This window comes from Hyalella azteca, unplaced genomic scaffold (assembly GCF_000764305.2).
Source record: "Hyalella azteca isolate HAZT.00-mixed unplaced genomic scaffold, Hazt_2.0.2 contig9153, whole genome shotgun sequence".
NCBI lineage: Eukaryota > Metazoa > Arthropoda > Malacostraca > Amphipoda > Hyalellidae > Hyalella > Hyalella azteca.
Genome location: NW_025939230.1, coordinates 40,393 through 59,321, shown reverse-complemented (window position 1 = coordinate 59,321; position 18,929 = coordinate 40,393). Strand labels below are relative to the sequence as shown.

General features: G+C 36.9%; 1 protein-coding gene across 1 annotated transcript; it reads left to right on the top strand.

The window, feature by feature from the left end:
• Positions 1–1,366: 1,366 nt before the first annotated feature.
• LOC125178367 (calcium and integrin-binding family member 2-like) lies at positions 1,367–18,854 on the top strand. Its single transcript, XM_047881933.1, has 6 exons — positions 1,367–1,852; positions 5,154–5,286; positions 5,985–6,083; positions 9,472–9,607; positions 10,911–11,059; positions 12,517–18,854. The coding sequence occupies exons 1-6, from the start codon at positions 1,763–1,765 to the stop codon at positions 12,546–12,548; spliced, it is 639 nt and encodes a 212-aa protein (XP_047737889.1). The 5' UTR covers positions 1,367–1,762; the 3' UTR covers positions 12,549–18,854.
• The last annotated feature ends 75 nt before the right edge of the window (positions 18,855–18,929 follow it).

Below are 18,929 nucleotides of genomic sequence, written 5' to 3'. Positions count from 1 at the left end.
ATGTTGAGATTAACAGTTGCATTATGACGCGAAAATGGTTAATTATAAATTTAATATGGGAAATTTCAAGCACTAATGTTTATGGATTTCCTCGATAACCATATGTGTTTTCAAAACTTATAATTAAAGCCCATAATAATGTTTCAATGTAACCCAGGAACATTCGTGTTCTCATTCGTAATTCGTGATCTTGTATTGAATGCAGATGAACAGCATTTCCCGTTAAAGTTCAACATATCCCTTATTCTGCTGCTTAATTCCTCATAAAAATACAAATACTTCTTACCGCAAACTTAAAGATTACTGAAATTATGCTTACCCTAGTGAAAGCTTATAATCAGCAACTGTAAAAAAAGAACTCTACTCGATTACGCAAGCTAGGAGTCACGCGAGTGCCCCACGTTATAATTAAATCCATAAAGTCGTGAAATTCGCGATAAACGGTGGCTGTGAATCAGCAGCATTTACACGCAAGCTTCTATAATGGCGTCTCTTCAAATAATGCACTAACTTCACGTTTTTCTTTCAATACATTTATTTATTGTTGAATTGTTATCTAAGTTATTTAATAAAGCCAACAAATACATTTCGAAATACACTTAATTTCTTTCGTGTTAAAAATGTGTCAATATGGTAACCATATTTATATGCTTCTGGACAATCTAGAGGTCAAATAAGAATTGCATATTTTGAAATGCACATCAGAGACTTTTGATACTCGTCTCTGTCAAAACATTGCAACTTGTGCAGCCATCTCTGTACAGTGTACACCCTGTGACTTATGCAATACAATCTTCATTTTCATATTGCCAATATTGTTTTCTAATAATCGTTCCACCATTAATTACCCAAAAATAGGCTGCAGGTCATATTGAATGCAATAATAGGCAATAGTACTACTGTATATTTAACAACATAGTTATAGCCTCCATAGATGTCGAACTCAGATTAGTAACTTTGACAATAAGTATAGAAATCGAATAAGCAATACATATCACTAATGAAGTAAACCAGATTTGATCAATTTTATGTATTTAATGAGACGTTAACAAGCACCTTCGATCGGCCGCATCGAGTCTATAGCCTATAGGGAAGTCGAGGTTTGCATATACAAAGTATTATTAAAAGAAGCTGACTTTTACGAGTTGCGTGATAGGGTGACTAGATATAATCTAGTCAATTCTTAAGACTTTACGACTTGAAACATTTTTTATTAAGGTAGCTATTGCGGTTTAAATCTCTATCGAAAATTATAACTTCGTAAGCGAAGGCTCACCATCGTCCGTTCATCAGGGGTGTGTGTGTCACCAACGACGTTGAGTTTGAAGAGTATCCAACACACACTCAAGAGAATTTTTTTGTTACTGGAAAAAATAATGAAAACCCCAAAAAGATCACGAATTTGACAATGAATACAGTGAACTTATAGACCAGACAAAGGCTCCCTCATTCCTGTATTGCAAAAAGCACAGGTTCACGAAAGTAGATACATGCTAGTTCATAACTCATTGATCACAAGACTATTATATTCAAGCAACTTCAAAAACTTATTAGGCATCAACATTAAGTACGGTTTGGCTACTTCGAGAGCCGGTTTCTGCATTAGCTACTCAAATATTACTTCATAAGCTTATAAGCACGCTCTGAAACTGAACTCGACTGAGCGAGCAAGACATCAGGCACGAGCCTGAAGTTTTCTTTACTGCGAGAACAATAAAGTGAGTTGAATTAGAGTCGCTGGGAGCAAACTTACAGAGATATAATGGCTGGAGTTTTGGGACACTTCATGCGACACTCCAAAGCGCGGCAGGACATCGCGAAGAGACGCGAGCAGATCAAGGCAGAGCGCCAGGTGGGTGAGACTTTCTTTCGTGTAAAGTGGAGGTGGGTAAGTCGAGTTTTATATTTCATTTAGCTTTACAGAATTTAATAACTTTTTTAGCACTTTTTTTCTAGAAAGAAATCTAGCTGATAAAATCAAACGTAGCTAATTTCGGAATCAATAATTGGGAAAATATATGAAGTATCGGAAATTAGCAATTGCCATCAAATTATCAAGTCCACAAGACTGCCAGACGACTGTTTATTACCATGGCATCTATCAATCACCTTTGATTGCTAGGTCATCACTGTCAGTAAATTAGCATTCTTAATCTGGACTTACCAAATTATTTTGCAAACAAATTTACACAAACTACCAACTTATTCCCTGAACTGAATATCCCCGAACTTAGCTCCCGAATGGAATATTCACGGGCCGGTCTCTCAGAATCTGATCAACGGAATATTGCTATTCCGTGCCTTGGAAAACTATGAATTATTCATTTTTTAGCAACCGCTCGCTGGAGCCAAAACGACATTCGCTGGACCCGTAAAGCTTGTCACTTGCTGGTGGAGCCCAAGTGATTTATAGTAACAATACTAAACTGTATGAGAACAATATAACTAAAGTGTAAAAGGAGTGCGCGCGTTCCTGTAAAAATAAAAATATAATAAAACGGAGTATATATACGCGTGTTTCAGTACCAATTTCTTCAGATGAGGTCGATGATCGTTTGCTGCCACACAATCCAGTCATTTTGGATAAGACTTTGTTCATCAATTCTTCTTCTGACGAGCATTGCACAATCTGAGACATCAGGGAAGTTAACCAGGTTATCTGGTTAACGTTTAATCATTGTTAAAAATCACCAAGCATTGTATTTAACCGAAGTTGCCAGCAACGCGACGTTATTTTTACAACCCAACATCGTTTCAAGCACGGTGTCTCTCATGACCAGTTTCTACTTATGTGAGTAGAGTTTTACAATACAAATTATTGAATAAAAATTATAGCAACGATGTTCTTTAGGACACCCGAGGTCTGGAAAGATTATTAATTATAATTAGCAAAAATATCTTGAAATAGCGCAAAAATTTCAAATTTAGGCCCCGTTAGTTAATTGTCGAGTTGTAAATATTAGCTTGATATAAGAAATAAGAGAATCTTTAAAAAATTTAAACCGCATTGTAATCTTATTTCTCCTTAGTTGCTCATCTATCCATAATGAATTCTCCTTAGTCTATAGGTAATGGTGGAGGGGCAATAATGCTTCAGCCAGGTTCTGCATTCATGCTAAACTCGCATAATGCTGCTGGAATGGCCAGCGTTGCAGAATAGCTCAGAGGCTACATGTGAATTAGCCTTGCCTCTCTTAGGCTGACGAAGCCAGCGTCTTCGGACTGAATAAAAATGTAGAAATATTTTTATTTTCCCGTTCCGACAATTGAATGATTGCAGCAACAAATTAAAAACTTTTAAGAGTATAAAAGGAGAATTGTGGCAGCTGTTTATTCACAATTTTTTGCAACCGAATTGACTTCCAAGCACATTTGGCGAACGAATTTTCGTTAATATCGTGCCTATAATCACACGGTAAAAAATCTCTTGTACTTTATATTGCAATCAATCTCGCATAAATTTGTTCAAAACTCTTACAATATTCCAGCATTACTGATGGACAATGTTGGGTCGAATGAATACAAAAATGTTTCTGCCAACAAAAATATTTCTCATTTTAAAAGACAATATTTTAGTTCAGAGCATCAATGTTGCAGGGTAAAATTGTTTCTGGCGCTCCGAAAAAAAATTCCATAACAGGATGAGAGGCATTGTTCGATTTTCACCGCGTACTAATTTTTATTGCAAAATCTGTTCGATCTTCAGGTTATTTCATAAAAAACTAGCATGTTGATTCCAGTTGATTCCGTTGTACATGAAATTATTGGTTATTGGGGCCGCAGAAAAAAAGGCATTAGTGCAAAAAATAAGGAATAATAAAGGTGCTTGCAAAAGGCTAATAGGGAATGGAGTGTCTGCAAATATAATACGGATGAGAAGTTTGAACAAAGATATACAGAATGGGTTGTTTTTGCGAGGACAATAGGGAATGTAGTTATTGTGCAAAATAATTTGGAATGAAGTGTTTATGCAAAGATAGTGGGAAATGAGGTGTGAGCTCCACGCACACAGAGCAATGTGTGGAGGTAGAGTTGCAGAAAATGCGTTAAATAAAAAGGATGAGTAACCGATGAAGCAGGAAAATTTGACTGATACATTATGTATTAAGGGGTTGGTATTAACAATATCCTCGTTTACGGCTATTCTAAGTACCACTAATGGAATAATTGAATTCGACAGCGTCGTATCTTCGTAAATAAGCGTAACGGCTATTTTTCGTCTGTGATTGATTGCTTTAGTCAGAAAAGCCGGCTGACAGAGTTACAAACTCGCAACTGTTTTTGACAGTACGGCCCATGATCACGTTTGCAATTATTGACTATCTTAGAGTTTACCGCCATATTGGGTGCTCAGCGGAGCTACTAAATATCTCCATCAAGGACAATGAGACTACTGCCATCCTTCCCACTTAGCGAACTAATAGAGGAACTGCCTGAATTAAAGGAGTCTTATGAAGCCAGCCTTGCCGTCGTTCGGCAGTCTCTTGATCATGAAGATCTGTTCCTGTCAGGGAATCATGGATTTCTTTAACGAGAATTATTTATTTTTAGATAACTACTTTTTCATTTAAACTTGAATTTTTGAACTTCTACTTTGTTTCGTCTATGGTAAAGTCGATGGGAGTTTTGTATTTATTTTAATTTTGCGCTTTTTGTTGCAAATTTTCCGTTTCACCTACGGTAGTTTACATTTTTAATGGCTGTCCGCAAGCAAGATTGGCTTCGCCGAAATGATGCGACTGTACAGCGGCATGACTCACATCAGCCTTTATCGCCCAAGGCTCCAGTTAATTAAATTCCGCACCGCCCCGTTGAAGACAGCTGGAATGGCTGCTACTACAATACCTGTATATGCTGAAACAGTCATCAATGGATGTATTCATCTTTGTTCTAACATCCAGAGTTTCGCAGGGCTCTTATGTTATTTCTTTTATGAAGAATAAATTATTGTCGTTCCACAACCGATGAATTCTGCCTATTCTTTGTTCATTGTAGTATATTTATAAGTAAGCGATTACAAGCCACTAGCATTTATTGCAAGCTCAAAAAATAATGAGCAGCGAATTGTCCGCCCTCTCCTCCTCCGGCATTTTTCCAACAATGATTTTCGTTCCCGATTGCTTTTCGCTTACTCATCTCTGCTCCATGGACAGCACCTCGCAGCGTCAGGAGTAGTTCTTGCGGGAGTGTTCTGGTTCGCTGGAATTTGGCGCCGTGCTTCTGTAGCGACGAAGATATCGGCTGGTGAAATCGGCGTGACATTGCACTGTCTGCAATGCAGCGTTGGTATTCCTGGATACCGGAGCCTAATTGAATGCGGCAATTACTGTCCAGACCGACGATGTTGGGAAGAAGCATTGGTCACGTCTGAGAATTTTTCACTGGACAGTTCGGTGCTACCTTGCCAGAATTCAATGTAGGGAAGGTCAGCGAGCCGTGACTTGGAGGCTTCTTTGAAGCCGAGTTAGAACAGAGATCTGATCACCTCAAAGGCTTAGGTTCACCGTTTGCAGCACAGGATCTCATAGAAGATAACTTGTTCACGAGCAAATGCATGGTTCGTGTTCAACCTGACTATTTTCAATAAAGCGGCAGGATTATAAATTTGAATGCAAAACTAAACGAACCGTAAATTGGGATACAGAATCTCGCAAACTGTATAACGACGAACATAATTTCAGGAAAATTTGACAGGAATACGAAATCTTCATGTTCATACAGTACAAGATTTTCGGGACTACTCATCAGTATCTTACAATATCTGGAACCATAAGTCGAAAAGTTAGAATGTAAGTGATCGTTTGATGAAAATGAGGAATCTCAGAAACTCAGCGTCTAAGCAAAAATATCTGGAGTTGTAAGCTAAAATCATAAATCCACAAACACCAGTGTAACAGAGTACGGAAATTATCTATTATAAAAAGTGCCTTGATGTTTAAATTAAATTGTTAGCATTAATTGATTAAATTGAACTTTGCATGCAGGCGCGGAGCAAGAGTGGGTCCGTGGACACGGTCCCCAAAGGTGCCCCACCCACCCCCTGCACCAGCAGTATGACCTCATCGTTACCCTGGACCTCGTGAGTACTGGGCGTCTAGGGTAACTGGGAAGAACAAGCACCTGCTATACGAATAGCAAAGCTTCAAATATAATCAAGTAGCAACATTAGATCAACATATCAGAAAAAATTTTGTGCATTACTCAAGCTGTAGTATGTTGAGCTGAAATATTGCTTGATGATGTAGGTTTAAACATTGTAGGCAATGATGAGGTTCACAATATTTCATAACTTCGTTTGTAATGTTGATGGTTGCAGTGAGTTGTGGCATTACTAGCTTTGGGCTGCTAATACACTGTCTGCAGTGTTATAATTTTCAACAGGTACTACTTTGGCCAAACTATACGCTGGTCGTGGTGAACAGCAATATTTTACACTGTTATATGAGTCACAATATAACTGGTTGAGTCTGACAGGACCATAACTGGTTGAGTCTGACAGGAACATAACTGGTTGAATCTGACAGGAACATAACTGGTTGAGTCTGTCAGGAACATTGCTGGTTGAGTCTGACAGGACCATAACTGGTTGAGTCTGACAGGAACATTGCTGGTTGAGTCTGACAGGACCATAACTGGTTGAGCCTGACAGGAACATTGCTGGTTGAGTCTGACANTGGTGGTGATGTGGGGGTGATGTGGTGGTGATGTGGTGGTGATGTGGTGGTGATGTGCTTCCTGGGGCAGCATCACTACGTTGGGTGATACAATGATGCGGTGGTGATTATCCCTCTTTTGCTATGCCTCTTAAAATTATAGTGCATCAAGCAGTATATTACATATCTTTCTAAAACTCAAATGTCAGTTCATGTTGTCAGGTACATATAAGTGACCTCTTGAAGTGTGTTTCACAGAACATTTCACTGCAAACTTCAAAGTATATTTCTGAAACATTTGATCTCACATTTCACGGAGTTTATCAGTTAATATATCAGAGAATATATTAGCTTTTATATCACTGAGTATTTAAAAATGGCATCCCACAGAGCACACTTTAATTAGAGTGTGCCTATAAGATGTTGGAGCATCGCAATCTTTGCATGACATGAACAAGACTTTGTCAAGATGGTGATGTAATTTTTGGCCCGGTGTGGGTCAACCTGGCCCAGTTTAACCCGGCGTGACAATAATACGAGCAGAAAGTGTGTTACTATTGGAACAATATGACCCATTCATTGTCTGAGTGTAAAATTAAAGACACTCGGCATCGAGATCAGCGGTAGCCTGGTCCACAGTTTGATTAAAATGAAGATAAACTTTTATGTCAATGAGATATTAATTATTTTAAATGTTTTTCAAGTTTGAATTGATATTCTGGTTCCTGCTGTATTCATCCCTTCCACTTACGAAGCTTTCTCGAAATATTCTAACTAGATAACCAAAATCAAAAAATCTGATTTCTAAATCCTGAAAGAATAAACTCCAATGGTAATATCCAATAGAACGGAACAATAAACAAATATCGAGTGATTGTTAGACATTGTCTGGGTCAATAAGAAATCAAAAGCGGGTCTTTTTGAAGTTGGTAAAAATGAACCTAAAAGAATAATTACGCAGTGAATTAGCCAGCATATTAATTTCATGCTTCAAACTAAGCTATTCAATTACGTCCATGTCGTAATTGAACTTAGGTAACCCTAAGGCTTTATAAGAATACGGTTCGACCATAAGCAATATTTTCCTTTATTCTCATCGGGAACATGACGGTTGGCCTCCGCTAATCCACCCGACGATTTGTGATAGTGTCACATAAAATTAAATTATGTCAGCAATCAATTATTTTATCGAGGAAAAAATTATAGGTCCTGGAGGCGTGCATTGGTGCCGAGTTTATTATGCAGTCTAGCGTCACATGGAGCTGAAGGTCAATGGCTGGCAGAGTAGGAAGTTCGATGCGAATAATACATTCAATTGATATATCATTGCCTCAATAATCCTGGATGTCGATCATCCCACTTGAGTTGTGCTGTATAACGTCGGGCGGAAGCGGGATTTATAACTGAAATTTGCAGGTAGTCAATGAGAGGCTGGGAGATGCCCAGCGCTGATACTAGATTAATTACTATTTTCGTTTTTAATATATAAGATTTTTAATGCTGACTAATGAAAGGAACAAGATATGAGTGCGTTCATTCAGAGCAGGTAATAAGTTAGCTGAATATAATCACAAGCGGTGCAAACATTCGAAGATAAAATGTTGCGAGATGCTTCTTCTACACTTCATTTCGAATTTTGGTAAACAAAAAATGGAAACAGTAATTTGCGTTGATAAGGTTTAATAAGTAACATTTTGTTTTTGCAACTCTTCGATTTAGAGACGACATTATAGTTCCCGATAATTAACAGGCCGCGTGCCATCATGTTGTTGCTAGGGCCTCGCTGGCTCTGGAGTGAACCCACTGCTGTGGCATTTTAACTTAACCAGTTAAATGCTGAGTCAACTATTCTGTCTGTAATGGCCGAAAAATATAACGTACGGCTACAGGTGCACGCTTAAAATCATATAGATATTATCATGATATAGATAACATATTTTTATTGTCGTCGAATATTTAAGCGTCTAACCATTACTGCGGTCTGCGACTCGCAGCGTTAAGCACGAAATGATACAAACCTCCTATAATGATCAGCAGATTTATAATATGATTTATCCTCGCAAATTACGGTTGCGATCAGCTGGTTAATAATGCAGCTGACACCCACCAGCACCAGTGAGATCACTTCGCCAGCATCGGATTGACATTTAAGCAAAGGTTGAACTGAGAGCGAGGCTTGCATCGACCGGCGAGCAGGAGAACAAATATCCCCAGGCCAAAAGAACAAAGATTTTCATAGATGGCAGATTATTTTCGTCTATTTCAATAGAGTATGTTGTTCTTTATTATGCATGTTAGTGGCATACAATCTTCACAAATTGTTCTTATCCTACATATGCCATGTTTAAATATAATTTTTAATATAAATCAGACGAACGTTGCGAAAAATTACAATTTTATAACAAAAGTGAGAATTAATTATTTGTAATCACTATTCAACAACAACAAATGAAGTAAAAATTTCAGTCAGGAAATTAGATTGTCGTTAATTTTGAAGTTATCAAATAAATCATTACAAAATATTATAAATAAGATGATTAACATTCAAAGTTTATTCACTGCCCCTGAAAATGGCTAAGTTAATACAACATCTAAGCCCTTAATGAACAGATCCTCTCCCTGACGTATTCATATAAGTAACTAATGGTTATCTGTTCATTGTTGTTTTTTTAAACAAGTAGTTAATGGTTATTTCTTTTTTGTTGTTTTTTTCAAACAAGTAACTAATGGCATACCATTAGTTGTTTCATATTCTTACTAGTAAGTAATGGTTATCCGTTACTTGTGGTTTTTCAAATGAATCTCATTTGTTATGCAGATTCTGAGCTTCGTAAACTGGTGAGCGGAGTTTCGACGTGCGCCGATGGAACTATAGAATTCAACGAATTCCTTCAAATGATGAGCAAAAAACTTAAAAACATGGGCGACGAAAACGAACTCAAAGAAGCGTTCAAGTGAGTACTTATTGAACAATATCTGTTGATTATCTCTTCGTCTACGAAACTTGGGATGCGATCAGGTGACTACAGCTTGAACACTGTTATCCTGGAGTCACTCGCTCGACGAATTAGGCATGAGTATTCATGTGAGTAATCATCGAGCAGCATATATTTAAGTCTTCAGTACAGTTATGACAATTATTTCCATACCTCTTACGATGATTATTTACTATTCATATTTTGTTCACAATTCTTTTTTCCACTTTATGTCAAGTCTTTTGATGTTGGAGGAATGAGTAAGGCTTCCTAGAATATGTAAAATTCCGTACTAATAATGCTTTCGTTGGCAAATCTTCAACATTAACATATTTGTAAGGCATCATATAGAATTTTAACGGCGAGTCCTTTCCTTCGCATTCATTCTCTAAATTTCTAAAAGCCTTGGCATTCGTCTTCTATCTTGCGAACGTTTTATTTCCACCTACAGTTGATATGATAAAATTACCTTAGTTTTCTTAAAAATTTCCCTGAACTGGAGGAATTTCTTCGGCTGTTTTTGACAAGAAGAATTCTGAGGTACTATAGAAATTTCCCACTACCCTAACAACATTCGGAGACCGCATAGGCTTCGGCCAAGTAGTCACTACACTCGGCGCAGTACGTTATTCTGGGTCTGCGTGGCCACCCGATCGAAATCAGTTTCTAGTCAGAATCTCCTTTCCGGCTTTATAGTCGCCTGAGAGTATGACAAGGGTTGGCCGAACCGAGTCATACCGAACCAGCAAGCTACCCAGATGCTGCCCTTCGAACCCTGAGCGGACTTAGAGAAGCTATAATTTACGTGCTCCCGGAGTCCTAGGCGGCCCTAATGCAGGGTTGCTCACGCATCTAAATGTTGTTAGGGTAGTTTGCTTAAGAAATACTCTGAACTGAGGACATTTCCTCAACAGAGTCTTTGACAGGAAGAACTCCGGGTTTCCATATAAATTTCGCCCTAGTTTGCTTAGAAAATACCCTGATCTTGGGACATTTAATTCCTGGGCAGAATTTTTACGAAGAAGAACTCAGAGTTTCTACATAGATTTCGCCCCTAGTTTGCTTAAAAAATACCCTGATCTCGGGGCATATCCTCGGCAGATTTTTGGACGAGTTGAACTCGGAATTTCTACATAAATTGCGTTTAGTTTGCTCATAAAATACCCTGATCTTGGGACATTTCCTGGGCAGAGTCTTTTACAGGAAGAACTCCGGGTTTCCAAATAAATTTCACCCTAGTTTGCTGAGAAAATACCCTGATCTTGGGACATTTCCTGGGCAGAGTTTTTGACAAGAAGAACTCGGGGTACCTGACCTCGACGGAGCTGCGGCACGTCATGACGTCGCTGGGGGAGAGACTCTCAGAGTCTGAGGTCGACGCCATGATCAAGGAGGCGTCGCCCAGCGGCGACGGCAAAGTCAACTATGACGGTCAGATTGACTTTATATTGTCAATATTACTAATCATAACCTATGTATAACAAATATAAATAGGTTAAGGTTATTAGATTGATAAATACATCATCTATTTATGAGTTTCATATCTATTTTGTGTCCCCGGAGCTATAGACGTTAAAACAACGTAGATTACGAGCTTACTTTGTTGAAACAACGCTTAAGCAACGTCATTTCAACGTGATATGTCTTGTGGGATATTAATGTTAGACGTACAGCTTTCTTAACACATTTATCGTAATTCTTTGTCATCAAAAATTTATTACTGCACGATCAACATTGAAGGTCAGATCAAGTTGCCTGAGTTTACGTAATGGCAATATTACATTCTGATTATAATATATTATTGAATGGTAGGCTTCTTAACTTTTTGCCGTCACAAAGAAGTGACGAAAAGGGGAACTGTGACTGTCATGAATAATAATTTAAATGTTTACTTCACACATTATTCAAACCTTACTCCTTATTACGGTAATTATTGCATAAGAATAGCATTGCAGAAGGGTGATGCATTCGTAAACTAATACCTGAATAAAATACTTAAAAAAACTTTTTAAAAAACCATGTTTTTCTTGTGGACTAAAAAGTAGAAAATAAATTATGGCTCTCCACGTTTTTTGGGGCGAGCCATAATTTATTTTCTACTTTTTAGTCCACAAGAAAAACGTGTTTTTTAAAAAAAAAGTATTTTTAAGTATTTTATTTTCTCCTTTTTAGTCCGTTGCTGCACGGACTAAAAAGCATGAATTGACGTACGTATCGATGATACGCAGCGTCAGCGCCTGCTCGTCTATAACGTCAGCACCCGCACGTCATACTATATATATATTTTTTCTCAATTAAGCTAATTTAGGTCTCTAATTGCTAGTTTTTATGATTGTATCTGAAATTGTTAGGCGAAAATAGCCTGCATGCCGAATTTCAGATCTCTAGAGCAATCAGAAGTGGGCTAATTTTCGTTGTCAATTTTAACAACAAACAAACAAAGGCGAAGCTAAGCTAAGAAAAACGTTTTAAATAGGCTCTTTTATGAACCCAAGTGTTGACGAAAGGCAACATATTTCAGTTAGATGCTGTTCTTTAAAGGTGAAAAACACTGTTAATTTATAAATAATATACTTCAAAACTGAACCCAAAATTTTGAATGCAAAGCCAACCAAGGAGATGTGCTACATTGTCCAGTACACAAAATATATAGACTATACGTATATGAAAGTCTTACATACACATTATTCAAAAAGACTTGCACAAACAACTGTGATCGGTCGTTGTTCCACATTGTGACCACATGCTAAACCGAAAAGTTAAAGTTCCCTAATGCGGCTATGTAGTTTATTCAAGCTCATCATTCAAACCAATTATCAATCAGTTCATTATTTTTCATGACATTAATTGATAAGTAATTAACACTGTATAAACCGTTTTTTTTGCAGACTTCGTGTCGCTGATCGCCCGGAAGCACTGAGCAGACCAAACGCCAGATGCGGCGGTCGCCTACTGCTAGAGTGGATGCTTATTTCCCCTTGAAATTATATGGAAGATCGTCCAAACCTTTGCGGTTCCTCAAGTCAGAAGAATATACGGGATACGTGCTTGTAGAATACGAAATCACCTGCACAGATACGAGAAAATGTGTACGAAAACCGGGTAAATAAGAGTGAAGACAGCAAAGGCTTGTGTTCGAACGCCGGAGAACCATGCATAAGAAAATCAAGATGCATTCGAAGTATTGAGAAACGGTAGTAAAGACAGCAAGATGCATTCAAATCTTTTAAAAACTAGTCAATGGCAACAAAATGTGTTCGGCGTCAGAGAAAGGTTAAGACAAAAGCAAGTATACAAAGCAAGAAAGACAAAGAAAATATGTAAGGTGCGTAAGATAAACGTAAAAACGACGTACACGAGAAATTAAAGCTTCCAGATATATATATGTTCCTATAGTTGGCGCCAGAAAATAAGTGCAAAGTTAAACCAATCAATCATGGCAAAATGTCAATATATGAAGAATCAATGCTCTGCTCAGAAACAGAATGATGAATCGTACGATGATATGACGGCTAGAGATGGGATACAATCATGGCATGGCGAACATCGTCATGTCTGTAACAGATTTTTCGCCGGGTTCGTATGTTTTTGCAGAAGTTCACGAAAAACGGAATCACAATGAAAATACTAGCAAAGCCTCATCAGTATTAAAAGCCGTTAGTATATCGCCCATTATCCCAACATGCAATTTAGCAAGGGTACTTTTAATACTTTAAAAACCCTAAAAAACACGGCAAGCGTTGAAAAAACATTCCGGATCCTTTTCTTTGTTCCCAGGAATTCTTTCTACTAATTGCGGTGATTGACATTTACATCGACTTTGTCATTCAGTCTTCTTTTGGCTGCAGCATTGGCAATTATAATTTACCGACTCGGGAATAAATAACATCCGTGAGATATGAAGCAAATAAGTTCCAGGCCTAAATTATTTCACTGAATTGAATAGATTTTTCGTAATTATCATTACGACCACGAGTAAAATTAATCCTGGACTTCATCATCCAGATGAGTAAGCAATGAATATCCCCCGGGGAATGAGGGAATGAAGTTAGTGGGTGAAAGTTATTTTTTGGTAAAATCGAACGACGTTCGTATGTGAGGGTAAATGTAGCTAGTGGGTGATAGGGGACAATGTACGCGGGTGAGGATGAACGAAATTCATCGGAGTGGGTGAATGAAATTTTTAAGTTAAGATGAATGATAATTGTGCGAGAAGATGAATGACATTGTTGGGTTAGGGTGAACGATATTTGTTGGAGATGACGATATTGGTGGGTTAGGGTGGACGATATGTGTTGGAGATGGCGATATTGGTGGGTTAAGGTGAACGATATATGTTGGAGATAACGGTATTGATGGGTTAGGGTGAACGATATTTATTGGAGTGGATGCACAAGTAAGTAGGCGAGGATAAACGATATTCCTGGCTCTAGTAAAACGAAGTTAGTTGATAGGAGTGAAAAATGTTCGTGAGTAAGAGTGAAATATTTAAAGTGGCGGTCCGAAGTGGCGGCTTGAAAAGCAGGTATAAAGTGGTGGTTTGAACGGCTGATTTAAGGTGTTTATATACATGTTTTTAATGTAGTTGACAAATAAAGTGGTTGCTTAAAATGGTGGCTTAAAATGCGATTCAAAATAGCGATGCTATTTCAATTTTAATTCAATTCAAATTGCTCATACCACTATTTACATAATTTAAAAATAACCCAACTTTTCAATCCAATTTTTATATGATAACAATGAATGGAACTTTCAAGAAAGAACAGTGCCTACAAAGATTTATAAGCATTGTCATAAATGAGATACGTGGAGATATAAAGGAGAAAGGTTGATATTGTATTAACCATACAAACTGTAGAAATGTAATGCAACTTTTCACCATGTGCAAGTTAAGATAATGAAAAGGAGCATGGGTTACAATGAACGGCGAATGAAAAATGAGAATGTGACTTTTAAAAAAATGTTGACGATAATTGAGGCGAAAAAATTATTTGTAAGGAGAAAATTTTTCTTCCGCAGCCACTTTTAAAATGGCTGCCCTGAAACTGCTTTTATAGCTCGGAAAATATCTATTTTTAATTTAACACTCCTGCATGAAAATATATTAATATGCATAATGAATATTTTACCACTGAGTGTGTGCTAGAGAATATAAAGTATATCTAAATATTATGTATGCCAAGCTATGTCAGTGTGAGCCTTTATTAACGCGCCTAATCCAATGCTTGATCGAGACTAGTTCTACTTTCATGTGTTGTAGTAACGCTGCCTCCTGCTTATGTCGTCACTCCGCTTGCTGACTTAGGTGCTGCTTCTGACAAAGGTTTGTTTTGAAACCCTTGATGAAATATAATAAAGATTAAATGCAAGGCAGTTCTGAAGAAAAAATTGTAAGGGAATATATTCCGCTTGTCTCTTTATTTCCAGGTAGATTCGGTCTTTCGACATGCTGCAATACTGAAATGTTAGTACCTAAGTCCGTAGATTTGTTACAAACTTGTTACCAGAAATCGTGACGAATGCTCCGGTCTCTGGGATGAAAGCCGTGGACATTATTCATAGCATGGATTTCAATGCCCCGACATACTCTTTATAATTTCAGCCAATAAGAAATTTGGCCACCGAAGTTGAGTGTTAAGAAGAAACATTGTTATGAGTCTAAAATCAATGCGAGTATCGGTAAAACTCATTGCTTATTATAAGTGAATGAATACATGAAGAAAAATCTCCATCCCTACAAGATTAATCGTACTGTAGATTGAAAGAATCTTTTTTTAATAGACATTATTCACATTAGTGTTAGGCATCCATGGAACCAAGAGTTTTGTCGTGATATGTTTTGTATTGAGTTGTCGTTTGACGCTCGTAAGCTAGATTTACTCCAATCCTTATAGGCTCGACCTCAGACGTTGCAACTATCCTCTCTGTACGACACATGCTTTCTTCCGTTTCTCTTAGTTTGAACGTTCAAAGTTTTAGAGATTAGGCATATAAATATTATTTGAAATATCGATTGATATTCTTGTATGGATCACAACATTCCTTACTGTATCAATCGGATAAATAACTCATTAATTTAATGTAGAAACGTCCCGTTCTACTTTAGAGCTCCCTGTAGCATACGTAAAGAAGTCACGTAGCTTAGGTGAAGATGCCGCTGTCCAGAAGAATAGTTTGTTGGCGTTATATTAGTGCTGTAATACGAGGATAAGTGAAATGCAGGTATGGTTCCAGGCTTATAGCATGTAAGACTTACTCACGTTTCCATCATTCCACAGACATCCCACATTCCATACTTAGGCATGACCTCAACATTACCAACAATAGGCTTCAATTCGGAGCGGTTTTGGATTCAAAATTTCTGTTGAAAACCTATTCTTTTTGCAAATTTGGCATGCGATTTTTTTCCTAAATGTTGAGTACCTAAGCTTTTGATTGGCAGAAGAAAGTAATTGGACTAATAAGCAAGACAACGTACGTCTCAGTTCAGCCACAGTGAGCAACGTCTCAGGAGACATCTATTTAACCCGTTACCATGTGTCATGCAATGATGTAATTGCTGCATTCCATCACTAAAATTCCAGCCATCTTCTGATTTCATCATCAATGGATGGAAAATAGACAATTCCTCATCTTTTTAGAATAAAATGCAAGACATAAAAAGAGAAAACGAATTTTATTGGATTTTCGAATCTTGGAAGAATTTTTTCAAATAAAGGAAAATACAAGGGCTATTGTATTTTCAGTGCACTTAAGTTTGAATTTTCGAGGGAATAAACATTGAAATAACATCATTTAATTGCAATGTTTAAGCCATTTATCAGGAGGTAATACTTTCATTGTTTGCTACTTAACCTCTTGCGAAAAGCGAAGTATCACATACGTAAATAATCATAAGTGTCTCCCGCGGAGCTGTCCATTGCTGATGACGCTAAAAGTCTCTTCAATAATGAATTGTTAACAGCGTGTAGGCATTCTAAGTCTTCGAATGCTCTGAAAAACTACCATCTACCAAAAACTACCAACTTTTTAACTACTGTTAGTAAAGTGCTACAGAGAACTACCAGTCGAGCTTTCTCATCACAGAATTAAAATTAGATTTACGATAGACTTAATGACACCGAATAGTTTAATGTAAGAAATCTGCAGTCATCTCGCTTGATTTACCTCTTGAATAACTATTGAAACGATAGGATAAATATGATGATATTTATTATATTTGTATGAGCAGGCCTCATGATATTCACGCTTCTGTTCATGTAACTGGTGATGAATCGTTGAACTTTATTGATAGTATACACGAGAGAAATAATATGGCTTAAAATAATGTAGTGAACTAAGAATAAATTGTGCATGCATCCAATCCGAGCCGATATTATATTTTATTTTAGATTGCAATACACACGAAATATTAATTTAATAATCAAGGAAATGACAAATAGCATTACGTCCTTTACACATCCAGACTATGTTCTTACGTTTTTCTGAATCGAATGGCTTTATCGTTAAATAAGTTCGCGGCTGGAACCGATCGGCACGGCTCATGTCTCCTAATTTATGAGACTTTCTGCAGGCATGTGGAACTAATTTTAAAAACGAACAAAATGTTTAAACAATGGTGTTCAATAATGGTTAGAAACAAACTTTGGGAAGATTTCCTGTATAGAATTTAAGACTATTTATGTTGTCAGGCTTGATCCACAACTCCGTCGAGTATCTTATATTCGAATATCAAAATACACCTAATATATAATGCTCTCATTAATTAAGTAAGTTTTGGAAAAAATGAGGTGGCGGACAAAAAAAATATCTCAGTGATCGACAAAATCTCCCATTTGACGTTGCTCTTTTGTATCTCATAATCAGCTATTTTTGATTGATTACAGGTGCAAATTATCCGCATTTTAATTAGCTATTTACATTCAACCTCATCACCTGAATTTTTAAAATTATTAAACGTGTACGGCTGCTAATGGTTGCGCAATTATTATGTCATCCTACCGTAATTAAATATATAAGAAATTGGCCTACATATATGAGTAAATTCAACCGTACACATATTTCAACTTGTACTCGTATTCAGTTATTTACTAGAACTTTTCTTTCATAACAAGTGTGCCATTTTCCTTTTATCAATAGATCGTTCAATTATCAATGTTCATAACATAGTGGTTTCTGACACAATATTGGTGAGTGGGAATCTTTGATATTAATAGGCGATTGACTGTCATCTAAATAAGATCGCTGAATACTTGTTTTCCAGTTTTCTGTCACAAACTTAAGTGCATCTAAAACGTTGCTTAAATTGCACTTCGGGTCAAAATTAGTGCAGCCAGAAAATTCCAACTATTTTCAACTTTCAAATCGATTACTTTCATTTCAACAGAAATGAAATTACTCGATTTGCAATTAACGGACTTGCAAGAAGAAAGTGGTTTTTTCAAAGCATAATCATCATTTTATTTGTTCGTAAGCAAACGCATCAGAAAGAGACTTCATGAATGCTTAAATGAATTTTCCAAGACAAAAATGGCCAACAATATGTCGTTATGATTACCTTTCATCAAATACCAATATTTCAACTACCTGGGGCAACAATTTCATACTAGAGACACTTTTAGACATGGATGCCGCAGTTCGAAATGCCGCTCATGTGGCATCCGACAATTAATTTACAATTCAGAGCTACTTTAATTACAATAAATATGATTCATTTTTTAATGGAAATTATTAATGAGGTGAATATGAAAAGCAACTCTACATACTAGAACGGAGAAAAATATGGAATTTGACTTACATACTACTCACGCGAACAAAATATAGGCTTACTTGACCATACGTTAAGTGGCGAAATATCCTTTCTACCAAATTTTGTAAGTTGCGAAACAAATTTCTTTGTGATTGTCTTTCTGTGAAATTTGCTGGATTGAATATTTTCCAGTTTATTCAAATTCTTTACTGTTTTAGTCTCATGTTACACATCAAATTACACGTTTCAATCATTTCCTTGCAAAAATATGTACAATCACTTCAGAACCAAGGGTAAATGAGAAAAAACACCGTGAAGTGTTGTAGAATTTTTAGCACTCCTGATTTGTAAAGAACAACAATTAAAATATAACATAAGAGGAAATGACCTTAAATATTAAGCGCAAGTAACTTGGAACCCATGTCGGGCTTTCCGAAATAATATTGTGTTTAATTGCAAAAGAAACCCTCAAATGCCTCGTTTGTTTTAATGTCCTAACGGGACGGGTATCAAACCTAAAGAAAAAGCCCTTATTGATATTTTTTCTATTTA